This window comes from Capsaspora owczarzaki (assembly GCF_000151315.2).
Source record: "Capsaspora owczarzaki ATCC 30864 unplaced genomic scaffold supercont2.15, whole genome shotgun sequence".
In the NCBI taxonomy this organism is placed as follows: Eukaryota; class Filasterea; order Ministeriida; family Capsasporidae; genus Capsaspora; species Capsaspora owczarzaki.
The window spans coordinates 658,292-676,869 of NW_011887306.1; the positions used below are offsets into that span (position 1 = coordinate 658,292).

General features: G+C 53.5%; 6 protein-coding genes across 7 annotated transcripts; 3 read left to right on the plus strand and 3 right to left on the minus strand.

Moving 5' to 3' along the window:
• Positions 1–7: 7 nt before the first annotated feature.
• CAOG_07390 (oxysterol-binding protein 1) lies at positions 8–4,367 on the minus strand. Its single transcript, XM_004343199.2, has 4 exons — positions 3,208–4,367; positions 2,605–2,741; positions 918–2,447; positions 8–783 (listed from the first exon to the last, which is right to left on the minus strand). Exons 1-4 carry the CDS (start codon positions 4,271–4,273, stop codon positions 172–174), a joined length of 3,345 nt encoding a protein of 1,114 aa, XP_004343249.2. The 5' UTR covers positions 4,274–4,367; the 3' UTR covers positions 8–171.
• Positions 4,368–4,863: 496 nt separating this feature from the next.
• Positions 4,864–6,239, plus strand: CAOG_09082 (hypothetical protein; the record flags this gene model as incomplete). The annotated part of the gene is made up of 6 exons (XM_011272513.1): positions 4,864–4,901; positions 5,005–5,088; positions 5,178–5,261; positions 5,348–5,431; positions 5,518–5,598; positions 5,693–6,239. 6 exons carry the CDS (start codon positions 4,864–4,866, stop codon positions 6,237–6,239), a joined length of 918 nt encoding a protein of 305 aa, XP_011270815.1.
• A 340-nt stretch (positions 6,240–6,579) lies between these two features.
• On the plus strand, positions 6,580–11,353 carry CAOG_07391 (the record flags this gene model as incomplete). Of its 2 annotated transcripts, XM_011272482.1 has the most annotated exons (6): positions 6,619–8,257; positions 8,354–9,977; positions 10,049–10,225; positions 10,333–10,794; positions 10,892–11,001; positions 11,091–11,353. In XM_011272482.1, the coding sequence occupies 6 exons, from the start codon at positions 6,619–6,621 to the stop codon at positions 11,267–11,269; spliced, it is 4,191 nt and encodes a 1,396-aa protein (XP_011270784.1). In that variant the 3' UTR covers positions 11,270–11,353. The 2 variants fall into 2 exon arrangements, with proteins under 2 accessions (XP_004343250.2, XP_011270784.1); XM_004343200.2 differs by having other exon boundaries at positions 6,580–9,977.
• A 91-nt stretch (positions 11,354–11,444) lies between these two features.
• Positions 11,445–13,544, plus strand: CAOG_07392 (methylglutaconyl-CoA hydratase). Its single transcript, XM_004343201.2, has 11 exons — positions 11,445–11,603; positions 11,788–11,827; positions 11,993–12,162; positions 12,237–12,311; positions 12,380–12,470; positions 12,550–12,601; positions 12,695–12,798; positions 12,877–12,951; positions 13,039–13,096; positions 13,169–13,236; positions 13,312–13,544. Exons 1-11 carry the CDS (start codon positions 11,457–11,459, stop codon positions 13,359–13,361), a joined length of 930 nt encoding a protein of 309 aa, XP_004343251.1. The 5' UTR covers positions 11,445–11,456; the 3' UTR covers positions 13,362–13,544.
• On the minus strand, positions 13,515–15,176 carry CAOG_07393 (ring finger protein 20; the record flags this gene model as incomplete). Its single annotated transcript, XM_004343202.2, has 8 exons — positions 13,515–13,688; positions 13,786–13,887; positions 13,986–14,054; positions 14,174–14,305; positions 14,382–14,531; positions 14,632–14,760; positions 14,867–15,028; positions 15,123–15,176. 8 exons carry the CDS (start codon positions 15,174–15,176, stop codon positions 13,515–13,517), a joined length of 972 nt encoding a protein of 323 aa, XP_004343252.2.
• A 154-nt stretch (positions 15,177–15,330) lies between these two features.
• On the minus strand, positions 15,331–18,143 carry CAOG_07394 (hypothetical protein; the record flags this gene model as incomplete). The annotated part of the gene is made up of 5 exons (XM_004343203.2): positions 15,331–15,924; positions 16,029–16,825; positions 16,930–17,002; positions 17,104–17,274; positions 17,898–18,143. The coding sequence occupies 5 exons, from the start codon at positions 18,141–18,143 to the stop codon at positions 15,331–15,333; spliced, it is 1,881 nt and encodes a 626-aa protein (XP_004343253.2).
• Positions 18,144–18,578: the final 435 nt, after the last annotated feature.

An 18,578-nucleotide genomic window follows, 5' to 3' on the forward strand; every position in this document is an offset into this window, starting at 1 on the left:
GACAATTTTGCAGACCGAGAACACAGCGTATTGTTTAGACAACGAGTAACAAAACAATGATTTGCAAAAGAACAAAAGAGGGGGAAAAAAGGGGGGGGGCAAAAAAACACGCAAAGAAAAACAACATCATCATGCAAGCAGTCTCGATTCCAAAAAAGAAAAAATACGAAACTAGTACAAATCAGGCACGTTCTCCCAGCGACCGGCGTCACGCGCCTCCGTGTACCCGCCCAGGTATGTCCAAGTGTCCAACTTGACATGAGGATCAAATTTGGACTCAAACCACCGGGCAACGTGATGCGTGGACTTGGCTTCGCGCTGTCGGCGAACGGAGCGCTGCTTCTCTTCGAGTCGTGTCTTTTCGGCCTGTGCGCCGTCCATGTCGCCGTTTTCAAGCAGACGCTGGTCGGGGCGAAGACGCGAGTCGGTCGGGCACACACGGGACGCCAGGTGCTCGTCCACATCGTTCAGGGTGATGGCAAAGTTCGTAAAGTTGTAGAACTGGTCATAGTAGTCAGGATGCGGGTAGCGAGTGTAAAGGGTCGTGGGGGCCGACCGAGCAGTCAGCTGCTCCCAGGTCAAGTTGGCACCGTCGGCGTCAACCTTGACAAACTGGATGGACTCGTCGTAGTTTCCTTGGATGCGGAAGTGCTCTCGCCCAGAGGCGTCCAGGACGCGGGCTGTGACCCGACCAATCTCGCTCTTGCCGAAATAGCGATACTTTTCGAGCTTGATGGTGCACTTGTCTCCAGTGCCGTGGTTGACCATTGTGTCTTCTCCGAACTGTGCGCATCGACGGAGGGAGAGAGCAAAAAAAAATGAGCAAACGAGACAAACAACAGGGGAGAGGTACAAACACAGTTCCCGAGGGAACAAAAGAAAACGCCCTGCAAAACAACAAAGCGCTTCGCGCTTACATTCTCAATCCAAAGCTTGCCAACAATCAAATTGTGCACAGAGGTGGTCATCTTGCGCCAGGTATAGTGATCGGCCGGATGGGCGGGGAAGGCGGCGTGGCTGAAACCAACGGGCGTCACCTCCATGTCCTTGCCAGTGAACTTGCTCGAGTAGGCAACTTCCTTCCACCATGTCCAGCCAGTGCCGGAGGCGTGGAAAGCGGACACTGGCGGGTGGTGGGAGACTTGCTCTGCGTGGAGCATGACTTGCGAATTGGCGTCGTAAAACTCGTACGTCTCGCCAAGCAGCGGGTTGAAGGGTTTGCCCGTGCGGTTGAGCGTGGATGCGTACGACGAGATGGAGAAGGCCGCCACATAGAGCAGGCGCTCCAACGACGTGGGCTTGGAAGCAGCCATGTCAAGGAGATACGAATACTCAATGTCCTCGGCGAAGCGCTGGAGGGCAGAAAGCGGCTCGTTCAGAATGACGGGCATGGAGATTTTCGAAAAGTCCTTTCCGATCGCGTCCTTGATGAGCTTCCAAATATTGAGCTTCTTTTCCGACTTGAACGCGGGAAGCGAGTGTCGCCATGGCCGCAAGCCCGTGCCACCCGTGTGAGCTCGGATGGCAAGCTGATTGCCGTCAGCCTTGTGCGAGTGGTGCGGGGCTGTCGTGGCGAAATCAGCGCTGCCGTTCGCCGTGTTCATGGAAGGGACGTGCGCGGCCGCTGGTCGAACGAGGGCAGTGTTGTGCGCAGATGCAGCAGTAATGGGCGCAGCAGCGGCAGCGGCAGCCGCGACGGTTGGCGAGCCCGCAGTCGGGGTGCCGCTCGCAAGATGGCTGCCGGATGGGAAGAGGGAAATGGTGTTTCCACGTGAAGCCTTGGTGGGGATGGACGAGGATCCCTGTGTGGTTGGGGTACCTGGCGCGGTTCCCATTGCGGCTGAAGAACGCGAGGTGGCGCTTTCCACGGCATCGAAAAACTCGTCGTCCGAACCAGAGTCCGAGTCAGAGTCAACAACGCCCTGCGGGAGCTCGGCGTCGTCATTGTTGCCGTCGAGCTCCTCAAACTCGTCTTCCTCTTCGTCGGAAGGAATGTCGTCCAACGGCAGTCCCGAAGAGCAGACGCGAGAAGTTTGACGCTCGAGCGCAGCGTGCTGGCGTGCCAGGTTGGCCAGAGACTTTTCCAGGCCATTCAGCTTGACCTGCTCCTTGTCATACGCCCCCTTCCAATACAAGGCGTTTGTCTCGACCAGGAGGTTGTAGTCGGCGTAGAGGGAGAGCATCTCCATGGCCGACGACTGCAGGCGGTGAACGGACGATCGCAGAGCAAACACGGCGCTGCTGGCCGCTGCTGCAGCCACTGCCGCATCGCGATCCCCGCGCGACTTTTTCTCGCGCACGGTGCCGTCACGAGTCAATGCGCGGCCATCGGGCACGGGCAGGTTGGTTCCAGGCACTTCACTGACGTCCAGAGCCTCCACCATGTTCTTGAGGCGTGACAAAAAGTCTTCACGCGAAGCACTGAGGCCCATTTGCTTTGATTCAAGCTGTAGAGGAGTGAGGAAGGTAGGGAGAGGGAGAGAGAGAGAGAGAGAGAGCCAAGAGGGAAAATGTTGAAATTCAAGATCGATCGCTCAAACGGAAGCCCGCTCCGAAAGACATCATTTCCCCCCCCCCCATCTCCTTGAGGCAAACTCGACATACCTCTTCAAATGTCGCTGGACGGCGCTTGTGGCTGTGTGGCGCAACGACGACTGCAGTTTGATCTGCTTCACCGCCATTGTCACCTACCTCGACGCCAATCGAGCTGGCGGCCTCGTCCATGCTCTGTGTGTTGAACACTGTTGTGATTGCAATTTATATGTTCCAACCATGAGTGAGTCATTCGGGCCTGGTTGTCAGGATACCGCTTGAAAACAGCAGATTCTGCCGTCTTTCGTTTTGCTCTCTCTCCCCCCCCCCCACGACGTCTTCCTCCCTCCTTCTTCATTTTTGAAACCATGTCTGTTTTTTGTTTCCGAATCCGACTCTGATCCAACCTGTTGAGTCACTTCCGCCCGATTCACACTGTCAGTAACCACTTTTCGACCCTTTTTTGGTTCGCATTTCCTTCGTTCTCTCGCGCTCTCTCTCCCTCTTCATTTTTTGTAACCATGTCATGAGTTTGTTTTTCTGATCGAAAATGTCAACATGTGTGTTTTTTCGATCTTGATCCTCCTTTTTTTTTTTTCCGGTTGTTTTGCGGTTGTTTTCCGGTTTTTTTTTTTTTTTTTTTTGTGGGTTCCAATTCAAATTCAATACACGTACCTTCAATCGACTTGCGAGTGCCTGCCGCCGCGGGGCCGCCTTGCGGGACCCAGCTCTTGGCGGTGCGCAGGGCGGACTGCCACGCCTCGTACTCTGAGGTTGTGCTGGCCCTGAGCGAGTATCTGCTGGCGTGGAGCTTGGACGGCAGGCGAATGTCAATCTGGAGCTTTTGTGGATTGCCAGCGAGCTCAGCACCAGGGAGGTACAGAATGTACGAGCACGAGAGGTCGCCCTTGCCAGCGAGGCAGCGGAGCTCGTTGCCGTCCAGCACAAAGTACCGCGGTCGCCACGCAGAGAACGTGTTGGACGTCTTGCACCGCAGCGACCCGGCAAACGCGGGCTTTGGGATGGGCGTCCCGCCAGGCGTGGATGGGACGACGGCAGCAGCAGCAGCAGCAACAGTGGTTGAGGACGAGGCGGACGACGAGGACGACGATCCAGCAGCACCACCACCGCCGCCGCCGCCGCCGCCAGTGAGGGTCAGCGTCGACAAGGACGATGGCGAGGCGGCGGCGGCGGTCGTGGTCGCGGGCGATGATGACGATGAGGCGTACGAAGGCGCGAGATGCTCGCTCAAGGACGTAGATCCAGAGCGGTGACGCTGCTGCTGGGCGCTCTGCTGCGGCGTCGACGGGTGCGATGCGTGGCCGGCATGATGCTGTCCGTGGTGCAGCTCTGCAAAGCTGGTCGAATTCGGAGCAAGCGGCGCCGAGGCCTGGCGAGCGACGGTGCGATGCTCGCTCATTGCTGAAGCAGCTGGCGCGTTGCTGATGTTGCTGGTGCTGGTGCTGGTGCTGGTGCTGCTCGCGCCGTGGGATGTCAGGTGGGCGTTCGCTGCGGCGGCTGCAGTGGTGAGGAGGTTGGCGGACGGCAGAAGGGCGCCCTGGCTGGGATGAGCAGAGGAAGCAGATGAAGACGTGAGCAGCGGCGGCTGGTGTGGATGCTGATGCGTCGTCGTCGTCGTCGTCGTCGTGCTAAGGCCGTTGTTGCTGTTGCTGCTGTGGGGATGAGAGTGGTGTGTTTCGTGGGAGTCAGACAGGTGGGCCGAGTGACGGCTGCTGCTCATTGGGGAACGAACGGGGAAAAAAAAAAAAAAAAAAAAAAAGAAACAAGAAAAAAGAAAATGACTGGGTTTTTATTGTACATGAAAGCGTTCGTCGTTCTCACAGTGACTGAGATATCAGCAGTGATTCAAAGTAGAAGCTCACTGCATGCAGTTGCGAAATTATCAACGTGTGACTGAGTGAACGAGTGACGACATTTTGAGCGCTTGTCTCAGTCTAAAATGTATTTGTGTTCTGAGGTTCGTTTGAGAGTTGCTGTGCGTTGAAGCCCCCCCCCCCCGGTTGTTGATGGCCTCGTCAGACCCGTGTGCTTGGACGCTGTGCTTGACGGTCGAGGGGGCGAGTCTGAGGAGCGTTGCTTGGAAGGAAAGGCATCGGGAAATGCTGGACACTTCTGCCTTCGTTCATCCCGCCGCCATCAGTCTCAGTCCGACGCTGTTCACTCCTGTTTGAAAAGGGATGATGCGAAAGAAAGAGAGTGGGAATTGGGTTGAGGAAGTGATCAGGGTCCGGTCCGGGGGGTGGATACCAAAAACAAGGGCTTGCATTCACTCCATCTTTTGTTTCGCTTGCTCGGAATGATAGGTCAACCATGGAGCTTCGTAGTATGACGGAGAGACAGCGCGAGTTGTATGACCAAGTCAAGAACGCGGATGGAGAGCTCAAGCAAGGGAAAAGCCCGAGTTGATTGGAACATCACATTGTGTTACTGACGAGCTGACTGGGTTGACAGATTGGATGGGAATCGGATTGGCAATGCTGGAGCACAGGCGATTGCTGTGGCACTCAAAGTGAACACGACGCTGACCCAGCTCGAGTAAGGCATCTCACTGTTACTGAAGCATCCACGAGCGAGTCGTCCAGCGGAGGGCGTTCAGAATGCTCACTGATGCAAGGAATATACAGTTTGTGGAGCAATCAGATTGGCGATGAGGGTGCGCAGGCAATTGCAGAGGCACTCAGAGCGAACACTACATTGACTTGGCTCAAGTGAGTTATCTTACGAGTACTTGTACTGATACCGTGAGTGGGTGATTCATCAGACCGCATTCAGAATTCTCATGGATGGAGGACAGGCTGAGTTACAACCAGATCGGCGATGCTGGAGCGCAGGCGATTGCTGAGGCACTCAAAGTAGACAAGAGGATGACTTTGCTCTTGTACGTTACGGTGCGCGTTGCTCGTCTCGCGCATTGAGCCTGGGTCATTGCTACGTCGTTAACCTGCTCACCCAATGTTCTGACAGCCTTCACTATAATTGCATTGGCATTTTTGGTTCTCAAGCGATCGATAAGGCATGCCAAGACAAACGCAACTTTCGGCTAGAGTAAGCTTGTTCTTGCCAATCACAGCTGTTGATGCTCAGACAATGTTCCTCCCACCGATGGAGTGGCCACTGACTGATCATGCCTCGCTCCCAGAATTGGCGATCAGATCAACCCTCTTGCGTTTTCCTTACTTCCACGATTGGCGAGTGCTGAAGACATCCAAGAAGTGCTCGGCATGCTGACCAGCGGGTTGGAGCTGCAGAACCAGCCCCCATCTCTTCCAGCGCTACCAACCGAGATTGCCGAGCTCATTATGGACAAGGCGCATTACTGGCAAGGCGTGCAGAATACCAATCGATTGTGGTCTGACGAGAGACCCAGTTCTCTCAAAGTCAGACTGCCTCAAGGAGATTTAAGTGTGAAAGCAATTCAAGTGCTTCGTGACTGGAAGCGTCCCAATAACATCGGTGACTGTGCTTTCGATTTGACTGTCCGAGATGAAAAAGGTGCTGTTCAGTACGAATGTGCTGTGCACCCGACTTTCGTCAATCGGAACCTTGCACTTGCGACAATCGGGTCAGCGAGTCATCCCATCGTCCGACAAATGCGCGAGGGTTGGCAAGTTCAAGTTCAACCCAGCACGTTTGCCCACGAGTTGCTATTTGAATCGCTTTATGTCGGATATGTCGACCGACAGTGATCACAAAGCGATCCCGACCTCGTCTCTCGACCTCGTCTCTCCAGGATACTTTCAACGTTTGTTCCGTGAACGTGTTTGTTTGCTGTTTTGTTTGAGTGTTTCATGTGTCCTTCTTTTTTGACGTTGTGCGTTCGTGTTGCTTGACTTTGTTTGACATGTCGTGTTTGTTGTGCTTCCTCTTCTACAATTTGTTGCATCTGATTCCATCTCTTGGCTTTGCAAATGCTCTTTGCTCATTGTTGGTTGTTTGTGCGACCAAACCACAAAAGCCTTTCTGGGCTCCATTTTCAACACCCCTCCCCCATCAATTTAATTTCTGAGCGTCTCAGTCTCATTTCTTTTGATATTCGTTGTTCCCGCGCGATTTTTCATTGCAGCAATGGCCCCGCGACGCAAGCGGCCGCCACGAGCATCCGCACCAACAGCAACAGCCACTGCGACAGCAGCAGTCGTGTTGCCTGTCGTCGAACTAGATCATCCATCTCACTCAGAGCCACCAAGCGAAGAAGGCCTCCAGGTCGACCCTGCGAAACCAATCTCAACAGAGCGCGGCAAGCAAGCAGCAAGGCGCCGTCGCCCGTCGTCACCATTACCATCATCATCATCATCATCATCATCATCCGTCCGAGTCACAGTCACAGCCAATGAAGACGACGCATCCGACAGTGCAGCGCCTGCGACAATAACGACGATGCAGCAGCAGCAGCAGCAGCAGCAGCACTGCGACACTGATGGAGGCCCAGCGCGTGCAAGCCCGACCCGCTCCAGACATCATCATCATCATCATCACCACAGAAAGGACGACTCTGCCTCAACCGAGCACTCGGTGATGACTGCGGATATGAGCACAGCGATGCCAGCGAGTAGCAATGGTAATAGTAGTTTGGCGCAGGACGCCGTTGTCAGAGCTCAAGCAAGCCAAGTGGTTGCAAGTGAAACAGCGGCTCCCCAAGCACCGCAGCAGCAGCAGCAGGCAGCCCAAGCATCGCTGTCCATCCCAAAGGGGTTTAACGACATCCAGACATACAAGGAGTACCTGCTCCGGCGCAACCAGCGCCTCAAGAACAAAATCAGCGCGTCTGCAGCGGCAGGGAGGCAGTACGATTTGGCGCCAAATCCCGCGCTTCCCGCCAACAGCAGCCAACAACCGACAGTCATGGCCATGCAAGTGGAACCCGAGACCCAAGATCGAACCGCAACTCGGCCACCCGCTTCTGGCACTTTGCATGTGCAAAGCTCGAGCTCTCCGACCTCGCAACACGAGCTCCCAGCCCCGCAACCGCGTCAAGCATCACTCGCCTCGAAGCGAACCTACTCGCAATCCATCGCAACAGACGAAAATTGCACCGTTTCAGCAAACAACTCTCATCGCAGCGCTGCCACACTCGCGGCGAGTCAGGTCTGCATGACCAGCCGAGAACAAACCGCGGCCGATTTGAATCCCGCTACACACCGGCAACAACAACAACAACAACAACCCATCTTTCCACCGTGGTTGGCGCAATGGGACGCAGCAGTCAATGACTTTGTCTTGCCCGATCCCGAATTCGGAAGATTCAAACTGGCCAAACTCCGAGAACTCTTTGGAGCACCCAAGCCCGGCGAATCGAGCAAGGCACTCCCAAGTCAGCCATTATTGCTTCGTCCGGCTCCTCCTGTATCTACATCTGTGGCGGCTGCGCTGGACACTTCGCTTGCATCAATTTACACACAAAGTAACGAAGCTGGTGTTGATAGTTCTCACCCAAGGGCTTCCCTGCTGCTGTTTGCGCGACAGCCATCTTCCCCTCCATCAGCCTGCGGGATTGTCGCAGTCGAGCAGCCTCAGCCCCTACCCCCACCACCACCACTACCACCACCACCACCACGAGCACCACCACTACTAGCGCCAGCGAACATGCTCGTGGATATGAATGATGCTATTGTGACGCAGTCAATAGCTCCCTCGCAAGAGCTCACCGCCGCCCCACTGCCACAGCAGGCTGATGGCGAGGTGCTCGAATTAGACGCCACTCCTAGTGAGCTCCAATCACAGCCATTTCACGACATGGGCCGCAACAACGGTGCTCACAAACCCCTTTCTCGATTTGTTTCGGTCTTCCCGTTGTTTTCAGGCCCCGTCACTCAGCCTACTCAAATGTTGTCTCCCAGTGTATCGTCCATGGTAGCAACCGCTGCGGTTGTCGTTTCGCCTGATGGCACCTCCAACCCCTCTCAGCCGTTTCTCCCACAAGCGATGCAGTTGGACCAGGTTCCACTGATGGACCAAGTTTCGACCTCGACTGGTTTGCCCGCCGACACAACACGCCAGTTAATCCCTCCGCAGAAAGGCAGGCCTCCACGCCTCAACGCGTCTCGATACCATGTCCAGCCTCCCGCCATCTCTCTGAATGACGACGCAAACATGGAAACCTCTCACTCTGGACGCGTTGTTCGCTCAACGCCGCCGCTTGCTGTGACCGCGTTGCCGCCATCAGCAAGACTGTTCCGTCATCGTCCGCCGCCACCCATCATACCAACGCATCCGCTCCTTTCCAGTTTTGATGCGCCAGTTGGTGCTGCTCAAGACTCAACGGCCATTCAACCTGAGCTTTTCCCGAGCTACCACAGCCCTCGCGAGCCAGTGGACCCCGTTCCACTCCAGTCTCCGATTCTGCTCTCGTCTCCAATGCTGTTTGAGCCATCTACGTCCTCGACTTCACCCCTTCCTCAACAGAACATCGAAGAACATCGACCAGTCGTCGAGCCCATGGCTTCACCACCGCTCTTCGCATCTCCGTTGCATCGAGCCCCCGAGGAAACTCTTCTCCACGCGGCAGGTACGGCGACGAACGAGTTGCCTTCAAAGCGTCATGCTCAAGCCGCTGCGGTTGCTTCCCAAACCCGGTCCCGGAGTGACTCGGATGAGCCTTGTAGTTCTGGTTCTGCAGTCTTGTTCTCGCTCGACAGCGCATCTGGAAAGGTGCTTCAGCCCAATCACGACAAGCCTTCCACGCACACGCTCCCTGGCGGGGCAACAGCAGTCGTACCTCATTCATCGTCTCATGGCGTCAATCCACCAACACAGGACTTGGACGTGACACGCGCATCGCCAGCAACAGCCACGCAGTTGCCTCGGCGCAGCAGTCAGACGAGCACCGTTCCACACGTGACGGACATGGCGCAATCCGCAGTGCCTCTTGCTGTTGACCCGACTCGCGACGACCCATGCTCCATGTCCGCCTCACAATTTGCACCGATGGATGCCATTCTCGCCATGCAGCAGATTGACAGCCAAGTGTTGAAGGCCATGGACGCCCCAATGACGCAGTCGCAACATATGTCTGCACCCACCATCTCAACTCAGCGGCGCTCGCAGCATCAGGGCATGCCGCAAACTTCCGACCATGTCAGTGGTCACGTCGAGATCTCAGAGCACGAAGAGGCCGGAGTCGAGTTGCTTGTCTGCATTCGAGCAGGCGCAGTTGGTTCATCGCATGCGAACGATAAGGAGGAGGAAGGCGACGTGATTGCTTTCGCCATGGCCTCAAAGCACGCCGGAGATGTCACAAACGTCGCGATTGCTTTGAAGCGCCATGTTTACATTGCGGGCGTGGACACTCAGACCGGAAAGCTGGTAGTTGAGCACACGATCTCGTTCGATGCATCACATAGCGTCGTGGCGTGTGCATTTGCAGAAAACACTGCTGATGTGCTTCTCGTTTGTTGCTCGGATTCGGCCAACTCCCTTGTTGTCAGGTTTGTCGAGCATTCCGGCAGACTCGTTGTTTACTTGCGTGAAGTGTCGAGACTTACCACACCTCTGACAGAACGTTTGAACTCAAGGGGTCGACTGTGCACGAGCACGAAGAGTGGAGCTTGCCTCAGGTTGATTCCTCAACAGTGGATCGCGTCCACTGCCCCAGCGCCAATGTCCTGCTCCTACAAACGAGGTCATCTCATGCAGCCGTTGTTCTGCGACGAACTCAGACCGGGTCCAAACTCCAGTACGCGGTAGTCGCCAAAGCTTTGGGTTGACAAGGTTTTTGTGCGTTGAAAAGTCGATGCGTGTGTCCCTGACCCCCTGCTTCCGGATCTACTTTTTCCGACACAGGTCTGTCGAGCAGGCATTGCACTGGCCTGTCGGATGTCGCTTGGCGGACAGCACTGCTGACAAGCTGCACTACCATTGGTGTTCGGCACCTTCAGGCTCCTCTGACACGCTGGCGTCTGTTTTTGCTTTTACACTGGACGGCCGTCTGCTTGAGTGGGTTGTTCCGACTACGGCTCTGTCTTTGGATGCGAAGATTATGCCAATTGTGCATGCTCTTCCTACCCCCACTGCTTTGGCGTCTGCTGGGTCGTCTGTTTTCCTCGGCATTTCCTCCTTGAATGAACTAGGCCGAGAGGGGGATCTCGTCGCAGTTTTGGGCCATGTTCAGGCCGCAAGTGACGTTGGATTGGAGACCACAACCAAATCAGCCTTTTCCACTTTTGCTTTTCACCAAAATGCAGCCAGCACCTCGAGCTGGCACCATCTATGGACTACCGAGCCGGTTGTAGATGGCGAATTGAGGTATGTTTCTTGTCAGTCTGTGTTGGGGGGTGGGGCGGGCGATGGAAAGGCAGGATGACTCATTCATTGTTTGAATTGCTTTTCTTGTCGACCTCAGAGCTGCTTCTCTGCATACATCTCTGGTTGCGACACAAGCCGCCCTGAACGAGCGGCAAGAAACCCTTATACTTTCTGATCTCGAGTCTGGCGACTTCCTTGGCTCGATATGTAAGGGTAGATTGCTCACCATCTGAAAGCTGCTGGGTTTTGCGAGCATGCCATCTTCATCGAAAGCTTGTTCTGTCTTTGACATGCAGCTACAAACACCCCTCTCGCTTGCGAATGCCAGCCAAAGATTCACCGTGCCGTGCTTCACCCCACATTGCCGTTTGTCCTCGTGCATTTCAAGACACCTCGCTCGTGCACGTCACTTGATCACGTCGACAACCATTCCTCCTGCGCACACCTGTACAGGCTCTCCGACCAAGCGCATTGACCGTTAACACTTATGATATTTCACGCTGTATTTACTTGTATTTTCTACGCTACATTGTACTTTCAAAAAGCCATTATTCTTTCACTCGATCCAATCCCGCGATTCCACGACTTTGTGACGTTTCCTCGGTCTCAGTTTGGTACTTATATTACTTGCTCTTGGGCTCAGTCTTCCTCCCCATTTCACAATGTCACTGTGGACCCGTTTGCTTCCAGTCACGCTTGCTGCAGCTCGCCAGTCGCCAATCGTCGTCCCGCGCGCCGCCGCCGCGATCGCCCAGCACCAGCACGCCGCTGCCATTGCTTCGAAGCGATCCATGTCGAGCACCACTGCGGTAACGGGTTGCGCTCCTCCTTTGGACAGCCAACGAGCCAAAAAAAAAAAAAAAAAAAAAAAACCAGTCGTGCCACAGTGATGATGATCACGCTCTCACTCACTCTGTGTCATTGGTCCTTGTCACCTCCATTACAAACATGAATGCGTCATGGAAAACCCCCCTCCCCAAATAACCACATTAGAATCCGCTCATTCGCGAGGATTTGACCGGCGCTGACAGCGGTACGAATTGCTCAGATTTTGTCTCAGTTTTTTTTTTTTTTTTTGCAATCGCCGCGCCACGATGACCGTGTATTTTTTTTTTTTTTTTGACTTGGATTGAACACGAATGTGCTGACAATGTACCTGTGCTTTGAATTGTTGTTGGGCGACACATTTCGTGTGTAGGTGTCGCCGTGTTGACTTTGGCCAATCCGACCAGCCGGAACGCGTTGAGCCGCGCACTGCTGGCTCGTTTCCAGACAGAGCTGGAATCGCTGCGCAACAGCAAGGATATTCGAGTACTGGTCATCCGATCGGGTATCGACAAGGTCTTTTGCGCTGGTGCCGATCTTAAGGTTTGTCCACCGTTTGTTTTTGTACGTTCTTCCATCGATTTAACTTGTTCTCACTTGCTCCCATGATGACACAGGAACGCTTGTCTATGACTCCCGAAGAAGTCGGCGCGTTTGTCACCAGCCTGCGAACCACCTTCTCTGCCATTGAGGTGAGTTAGCAATTTGGAACTGCCTTTGTTGCTGTAGGTCTCACGGCGCAAGTTTGACGCTGCTGCAGGAACTCCCCATTCCCACCATCGCCGCTATTGACGGCGCCGCTCTTGGCGGCGGCTTGGAGCTGGCTCTGGCCTGCGACATTCGCGTTGCTGGTGAGGCGCTTTTTTGGTGTGTGCAAGTGATATTTTTGCCAGTCCAATCTCACCCACATGAATTCGCTTTCTATTGCAGGCGAAACCGCCAAGCTTGGTCTTCCCGAAACGAAGCTCGCCATTATTCCCGGGTGCGCCATCTTTGCTTTTTTAGATTTTGTCAACTTTTGCAAAATGCCTGCATCTCATCGTTTCGCTTGAAAATCTGTTGACTGACCTTCTAGCGCCGGTGGCACGCAACGCCTTCCTCGTGTCGTCGGTGTTGCTCGTGCGAAAGAGCTCATTTTCACCGCTCGCGTTCTCGACCCGGCCACCTCTGAGAAATACGGTATGCGTTTTCTGGTCTTTCATGCAGGCCCTTTCGCTGGCAACCATCGTCGTTGTACTGACAGTGAGCATCCTGCAGGTCTGGTTCAACACGCCGTGCAAGGTGTTGCCTACGCCAAGGCTCTGGAAATTGCTCGCGAGATTCTTCCCAAAGGTAAAGGAATTTGCGTCGCGCGTTTATTCTCTCAACTCCACACATGTGCTAACTACTGTGTGCTGCTGCCACTCTGGCCTTTCTCAGGTCCCGTTGCTATCAAGGCTGCCAAAGTGGCAGTCGACAATGCCTTGGAGGGAGATCGGTAAGCCGTTCAGTTCTTGATAAAGATCTTTTCATTGATGGACGTTTTTGGACTCATCTTTTGGACTTGCAGCGCCGCTGGCATGATTTTGGAACAAGAGTGCTACGCAAAGGTCATTCCTACGCTGGATCGTCTCGAAGGTATCTCCATCTCGTACCCTGATACGGATTCCTGCTGTTCTCGTGTCTCATTATTTCGCGCTCGTGTTCACACAGGTCTCCTCGCTTTCAAGGAAAAGCGCGAACCCAAGTACAAGGGTCATTAAACCTCACTCCCAGCCTTTTGCGCAAAGTTCAACGCGACCAAAGAGTGATTGTGTGATAATAATACATCCAAGTTGGCACAGAGACTGAACAACCTCAACCAAAATTGGAAAAAAAAGAAAAGAAACAGCAGCTAGGCCAAGCCCATGAAAGAATTACAAATAGAACCGCTGGAAATCATTCGCACCAAACTGCTTTGCGCAAGTTGGGCAAGCGCGCTGACGCGTGTCATACCGCTTCTGTACGCATTCGTTGCAGAACGAATGGAAGCATCGCAGCATGACAGTGTCCTTGACGTTTGTGCGGCAGATTGGGCAAAAGATGAGTTGCTGCAGAGAGTGCCAAAGGAAACCAAAAAAAAAAAAATAAAAAAAAATGAGTGACAGGCAACTAGATCTCCCAAACAGCACAAAGCCTTCAGCGTACGCGATATTGCTGACTCTCAGACTTGTCGGATATCTTGGTTTTATCTTTGAGCTCCAGTTTCTTGGATTTGCCAATTTTGGCTTGCAAGTAGTTATTCTCATCCTGCACGTTCAAGAAAAGTGAGCGAGACAAGCAAGTCAGAAAAGCAAAGGCAGCACAGCAACAGCCCATTTTTGGTGCAATCGAATCGATAAACATACAACGAGCTTGAGCTCCTTGTTGGCGAGCGTCTCGGCTTGCTCGGTCTTGACACGAAGTGCCTCTTCGAGCTGTTGGACGATGCGGTACGGTGCAAAAAAAAAAAAAAAAAAAAAAAGGAAAAAAAAAGGTGAGTTGCAAAGGGCAGCCAGACTCAAACACGTCATCACATAAAAGAAAGCAGACGCACCTTGTCATGAGCCTCTTTCAACCGCTCGAGCACGGCGTTATTTTGCTGAACCTCAGCACTCAGGTCGACGGCCTTGCGCTTGAATCCTTCAATTAGTTGAATCTTGAGCAAACCATCCTTCTCGGCAACGTCCTGCGAGAAACCAAACCATGGTTGAAATTCAGAACCCCTGTTCCCCACGCTAGCTCACCAAACCCCGAATACTCACGAGTTGTTCATGAATGGCACGTTCGCGCTCCTCAAACTTTTTCAACAACTCGTTTTGGGCCTCCACTTGAGCTTGCATGGCCGCCATTTTGCCCTCGATAATGTCTTTCTCATCGCGCAGCATTTGCTGCAATTGTGATGCCTTCAAGCGCTGTACAATTTCAATCGAGAGGCGATCAAAACACCGGCTGTAAGCACAAGCAACAACTTTGCCGTTTTTCCCCAATTCTACCAATACACACAGACCACACCTCAGACATCAATTGGAAATTGGCATCGTCCTTTTCATTGAGCTGTTGGAGCAATCGCGAGTTCTGCTCTTGCATATCTTGGAAGGACTGGCCGATTGAGTCCATCTCGGCGATTAGAGCGTCTTCATCCTATCAAACACCAACGAGGCAAGGTGAGACCCAAAGCCCTCATAAAATATCAAGCCAAAGATACCCCCCCACCCCCAAAAAAGCAATTGAACGCAGCGCGACCGACCTGCTTCTTTGAATCCAACTGACGGGACAGTTCCTCCACCTGCTGGCGAGAAACGCGGAATGCAGTTCCCACATCGCCTCCCTGAGTGAGCTTTTCCAACTCGCTCAAACGCGCGCGCAGTTCGGTATTTTCAGCAGCCGTTCTCCGTTCCGCTGCCAGCACCTATTTGGGGGAAGAACGACACACAGCATCAAAGTCAGTCGACAAGCAGAGAAGCAGCAAAACCGCGTTCCGCAAAAATAAAAAGTCCACTCACATCAACTTTATCTCGTGGCTCGCGAGAAGACGACTTGTAGACATTGAGCAGCATGACAGCCTCTTTTTCGTTTTCTTGTGCTTAAGAAAAAAAAAAAAAAAAAAAGAGCACCCCATGAGAATTCCCGCAAATCTCCAAACCATCCACCAGAATGACATTCAAAATCAATCAATGAATCAATGATTCAACAATGCAAAACCAATCACACTCACTTCAAATCTTCGCGCAATTGCTTGATGGTGGCAACCGCTTCAGAGTTGGCGCCGCTGTTGCTGCCACTGGAGGTGCTTGCACCGCCAGATGCAGAGTCTTGCTCGGCAGCTGCCGCCATTGCTTGCTGAACCAACGGATCGTTCGGGTTCAATTTCGCGAGGGCGACACGCAAATCGTCGGCCTTGGAGCGGTTTCGCGCCACCTCCGATTTCAACAACGTGTTTTGACTCTGCAGCGACTGGATGAGCTCACGCATTTCTTGATTGGCAGTGCTAGATTGGATGGTCGTTTCGCTCAAGGTCTTCTTCTCCTGGCGGTAGAGGAGCTTGTCATACTCGTTTTTGACCTTGGCATAGTGATCTTCCAGCCGCCGCAACTCCTCCACATAGCCGTTACGCCGTGCCACTTCAGCCAGCTCAATTTGCTCTAGTTCAACCCTTCGAGCCTGCATGAGCTTGAAGTGTTCGCGTTGCAGCATGTCCATCAGAACGCGCGCGTCCATCAGCTCTTTCACAGCAGTATCGCACTGCACTTTGAGTTGTTTGTACATGGGGTGGCCTGCGATCACCGCATCAGGGAGGAAGGAAAGCTGTCGTATGGGATGTTAAAAGAAAAAGATGAGCACACACAAAGCGCGAAATGACGCAACGAAACAAAAAAAAAAAACATCAAGTCAAAGCAGACTCATCCTACCTGTTGCTTCAATGCTTGCACCTCCTTGAGGAGTCGCGACTTTTCGTCACGGTGTGTGTCGAATGCCGCATGGTGGTCTTGCATGGTCTTGAGGAGCGCAGCTACTTGTCGTTGCAATGCCTCAACTTCGGCAGGGTTTGAGGAGGATGCTGAGCCTCCTTCGGTAGAGGTAGCGGGGAGAAGCGTCGGGGGCGCAGTCAGAGGGGTTGAGGGACCAGTTGATGGATCAGTCGCAGCAGTGGCTGCTGCCAGCAACGCTGATGTGGATGCTGCCAACGAAGATGTCGCCGCGTTCGTTGAGCGCGCCTCTCGGTACTCGCGTACTTCCTCTTCCAACTTGAGGGATTTGCGCTGAGCAGACCGCAACTCGTCGTTGAGCAGTTCAATCTCGTGCTGAGAAGCGGCGAGCGACGCCTTGAGGTCGACGGTTGCAGCTTGACTTGCGAGGTCGTTACTGCGTTGGAAGAGCTCCTGTTGCAGTGCGGCAAGGGCATTCTGCAGATCGTGCAGCTTGGTTTGCTGCTGGGCATTTTCCTGGGCAACGGTCGCGGCAACAGGCGACAGGGCCGCCGAGTTGCTCATCAGCTCGTTGCGTTGCTGCGTTAGACCGTGAATGACTGCTCGCTGCTGGTCAATCGACACGGCCAACTTGGCAATCACGCTACGCAGTTGCTGCGCTCGCGCCTGTGTCGTGTCGCGAACGCGGAGGAACCACGCCGTGTCTGCCAGTGTTGGCGTTGTTTGACTATTGAGCTCTGCAACGTGTGCTGCCAACCCGGTTGAATACGGCTGCGCGACTGTCGAGGTGGATAGAGAGGTAGCGTAAAGCAGGTGGAAAAGGTGAGTGGCAGGATAATGAAATGAATTTCGTAGTTCAAAGCGCAGACGAAAGAGTACATACCAAATTGCGCATGCTCTTGCAAGCCACTGACGGGATCAATGCTCATCAGCGTGCTGGTCATCTCGTCTTGGACCTGTGAGCAGCACAGCCATCACGATGGAGTGAGGAATGAGAGCTCGTTTCAAAACACTGGGTCAAAGCAACAAGAATCACGTCACACTCCCATGTACAAACCTGTGTCCATTGGCGCATGACTTCATCTGCAACCAGAGCATCCTGATTGCGCTGACTAGTCAGCTGTGTAACGCGCGCACGCGTCGTCTCTGCTTCCGACTTGACGACAGCAAACTGTCGGCGCAAGTGTGCGAGTTGGGTCTTGACGATTCCTGCTTGGAAGCCACCCGTCTGCAACAACGAACAAGGGCAAAAGAGCAACAGAGCGAGAGAAACAAACGAGTGAGTGCACTTGGCCGAGCTGAGTGATCCGTCGTCATCGCAGCAGAACAGCATTGGGAGCGAGTAGTCAGGGTTCAACGTGTCGCGTTCGAGCATCCGCAAAACCCACGGTCGTCAGCAAGCTCAACCCATGCTCAAAGCAGTGCACTTGCACCGAAACGCCCATCACGCTTTGGGACTGGGTGGTAAGGCGGCTTCACAAGGCAAAAGCGAAGAGATCTCGCTCGCGACGCTTTTCGCTCGTTGATCCAGCTCAGGTCGCCCATCAAGACCGGACAGGCAGAGAGAGAGAGAGAGAGAGAGAGAGAGAGAGAGAGAGAGAGAGAGAGAGAGAGAGAGAGAGAGAGAGAGAGAGAGAGAGAGAGAGAGAGAGAGAGAGAGAGAGAGAGAGAGAGAGAGACCACATGACCTCAGGAACGAAAGAAGGGCTCGAACAAGCAAGCAGTCCGAACAGCGGCGCCGCTGATGGAAAGCCCAGCGAAAAAAAAAAAAAAAAAAAAAAAAGAGCGCAATGCAAATCCCATACAAAAAGTGGTCAAAAAAAAAAAAACGGGGTTCAGGTTTTTTCGTACTTGTTCCTCATCGGCTGCGTCTTGGCTGGCGGATGCAGCGGCAGATGAGAGCGGATGGGCGTGTTCGCCCAGAGGAGCAGCGTTGCTCGAGGCCGGGCTGTGGATGGACGGGGACGATCCACCACCGGCAGCAGCAGCGAGGTCGACAGCGAGGCGTTTGGCGGACGGCAGCTCAGCGAGGTCGGATTCAGCAGGTCGCTTTGCCCCGCTACTACTGCTGCCACTGCCACTGCTACTTGTGCTCATGAGTGAAAGAAAATGGATGGGGTGAAAGGGAGGGAAGAAACGGTCAGAAAAAAAAAAAAAAAAAAAGACTGACTTGCACTCTTAATTCATACATTCATACAACCGACCAAAAGCGAAGAGAAGGAACGACAAGAACAACATCAAGAACAACGTCAAGAACAGAAAGACACATCATCCCCACATAGCAGCTGCATCACCCCTAAAGCCACTCAAAACCATTGTGATTTGTTGTGATTTTGAGCCCTTTGTCTCCCACTCAATTCTCATTTATTTTCTGAAGAGAGCCGAAACAGCTTGATTGAAGGATCACTCGGTCAAAGTGTATCGTGGTAGAGGAAGTCTCGGCGGGAAACGAGTTACAATTTAGGAAAGAGTGAGGTCGCCCTTCTTTGTTGCGTCGGTTGTTGCACTCTCAACGTAAGCATGCCGGTCTGT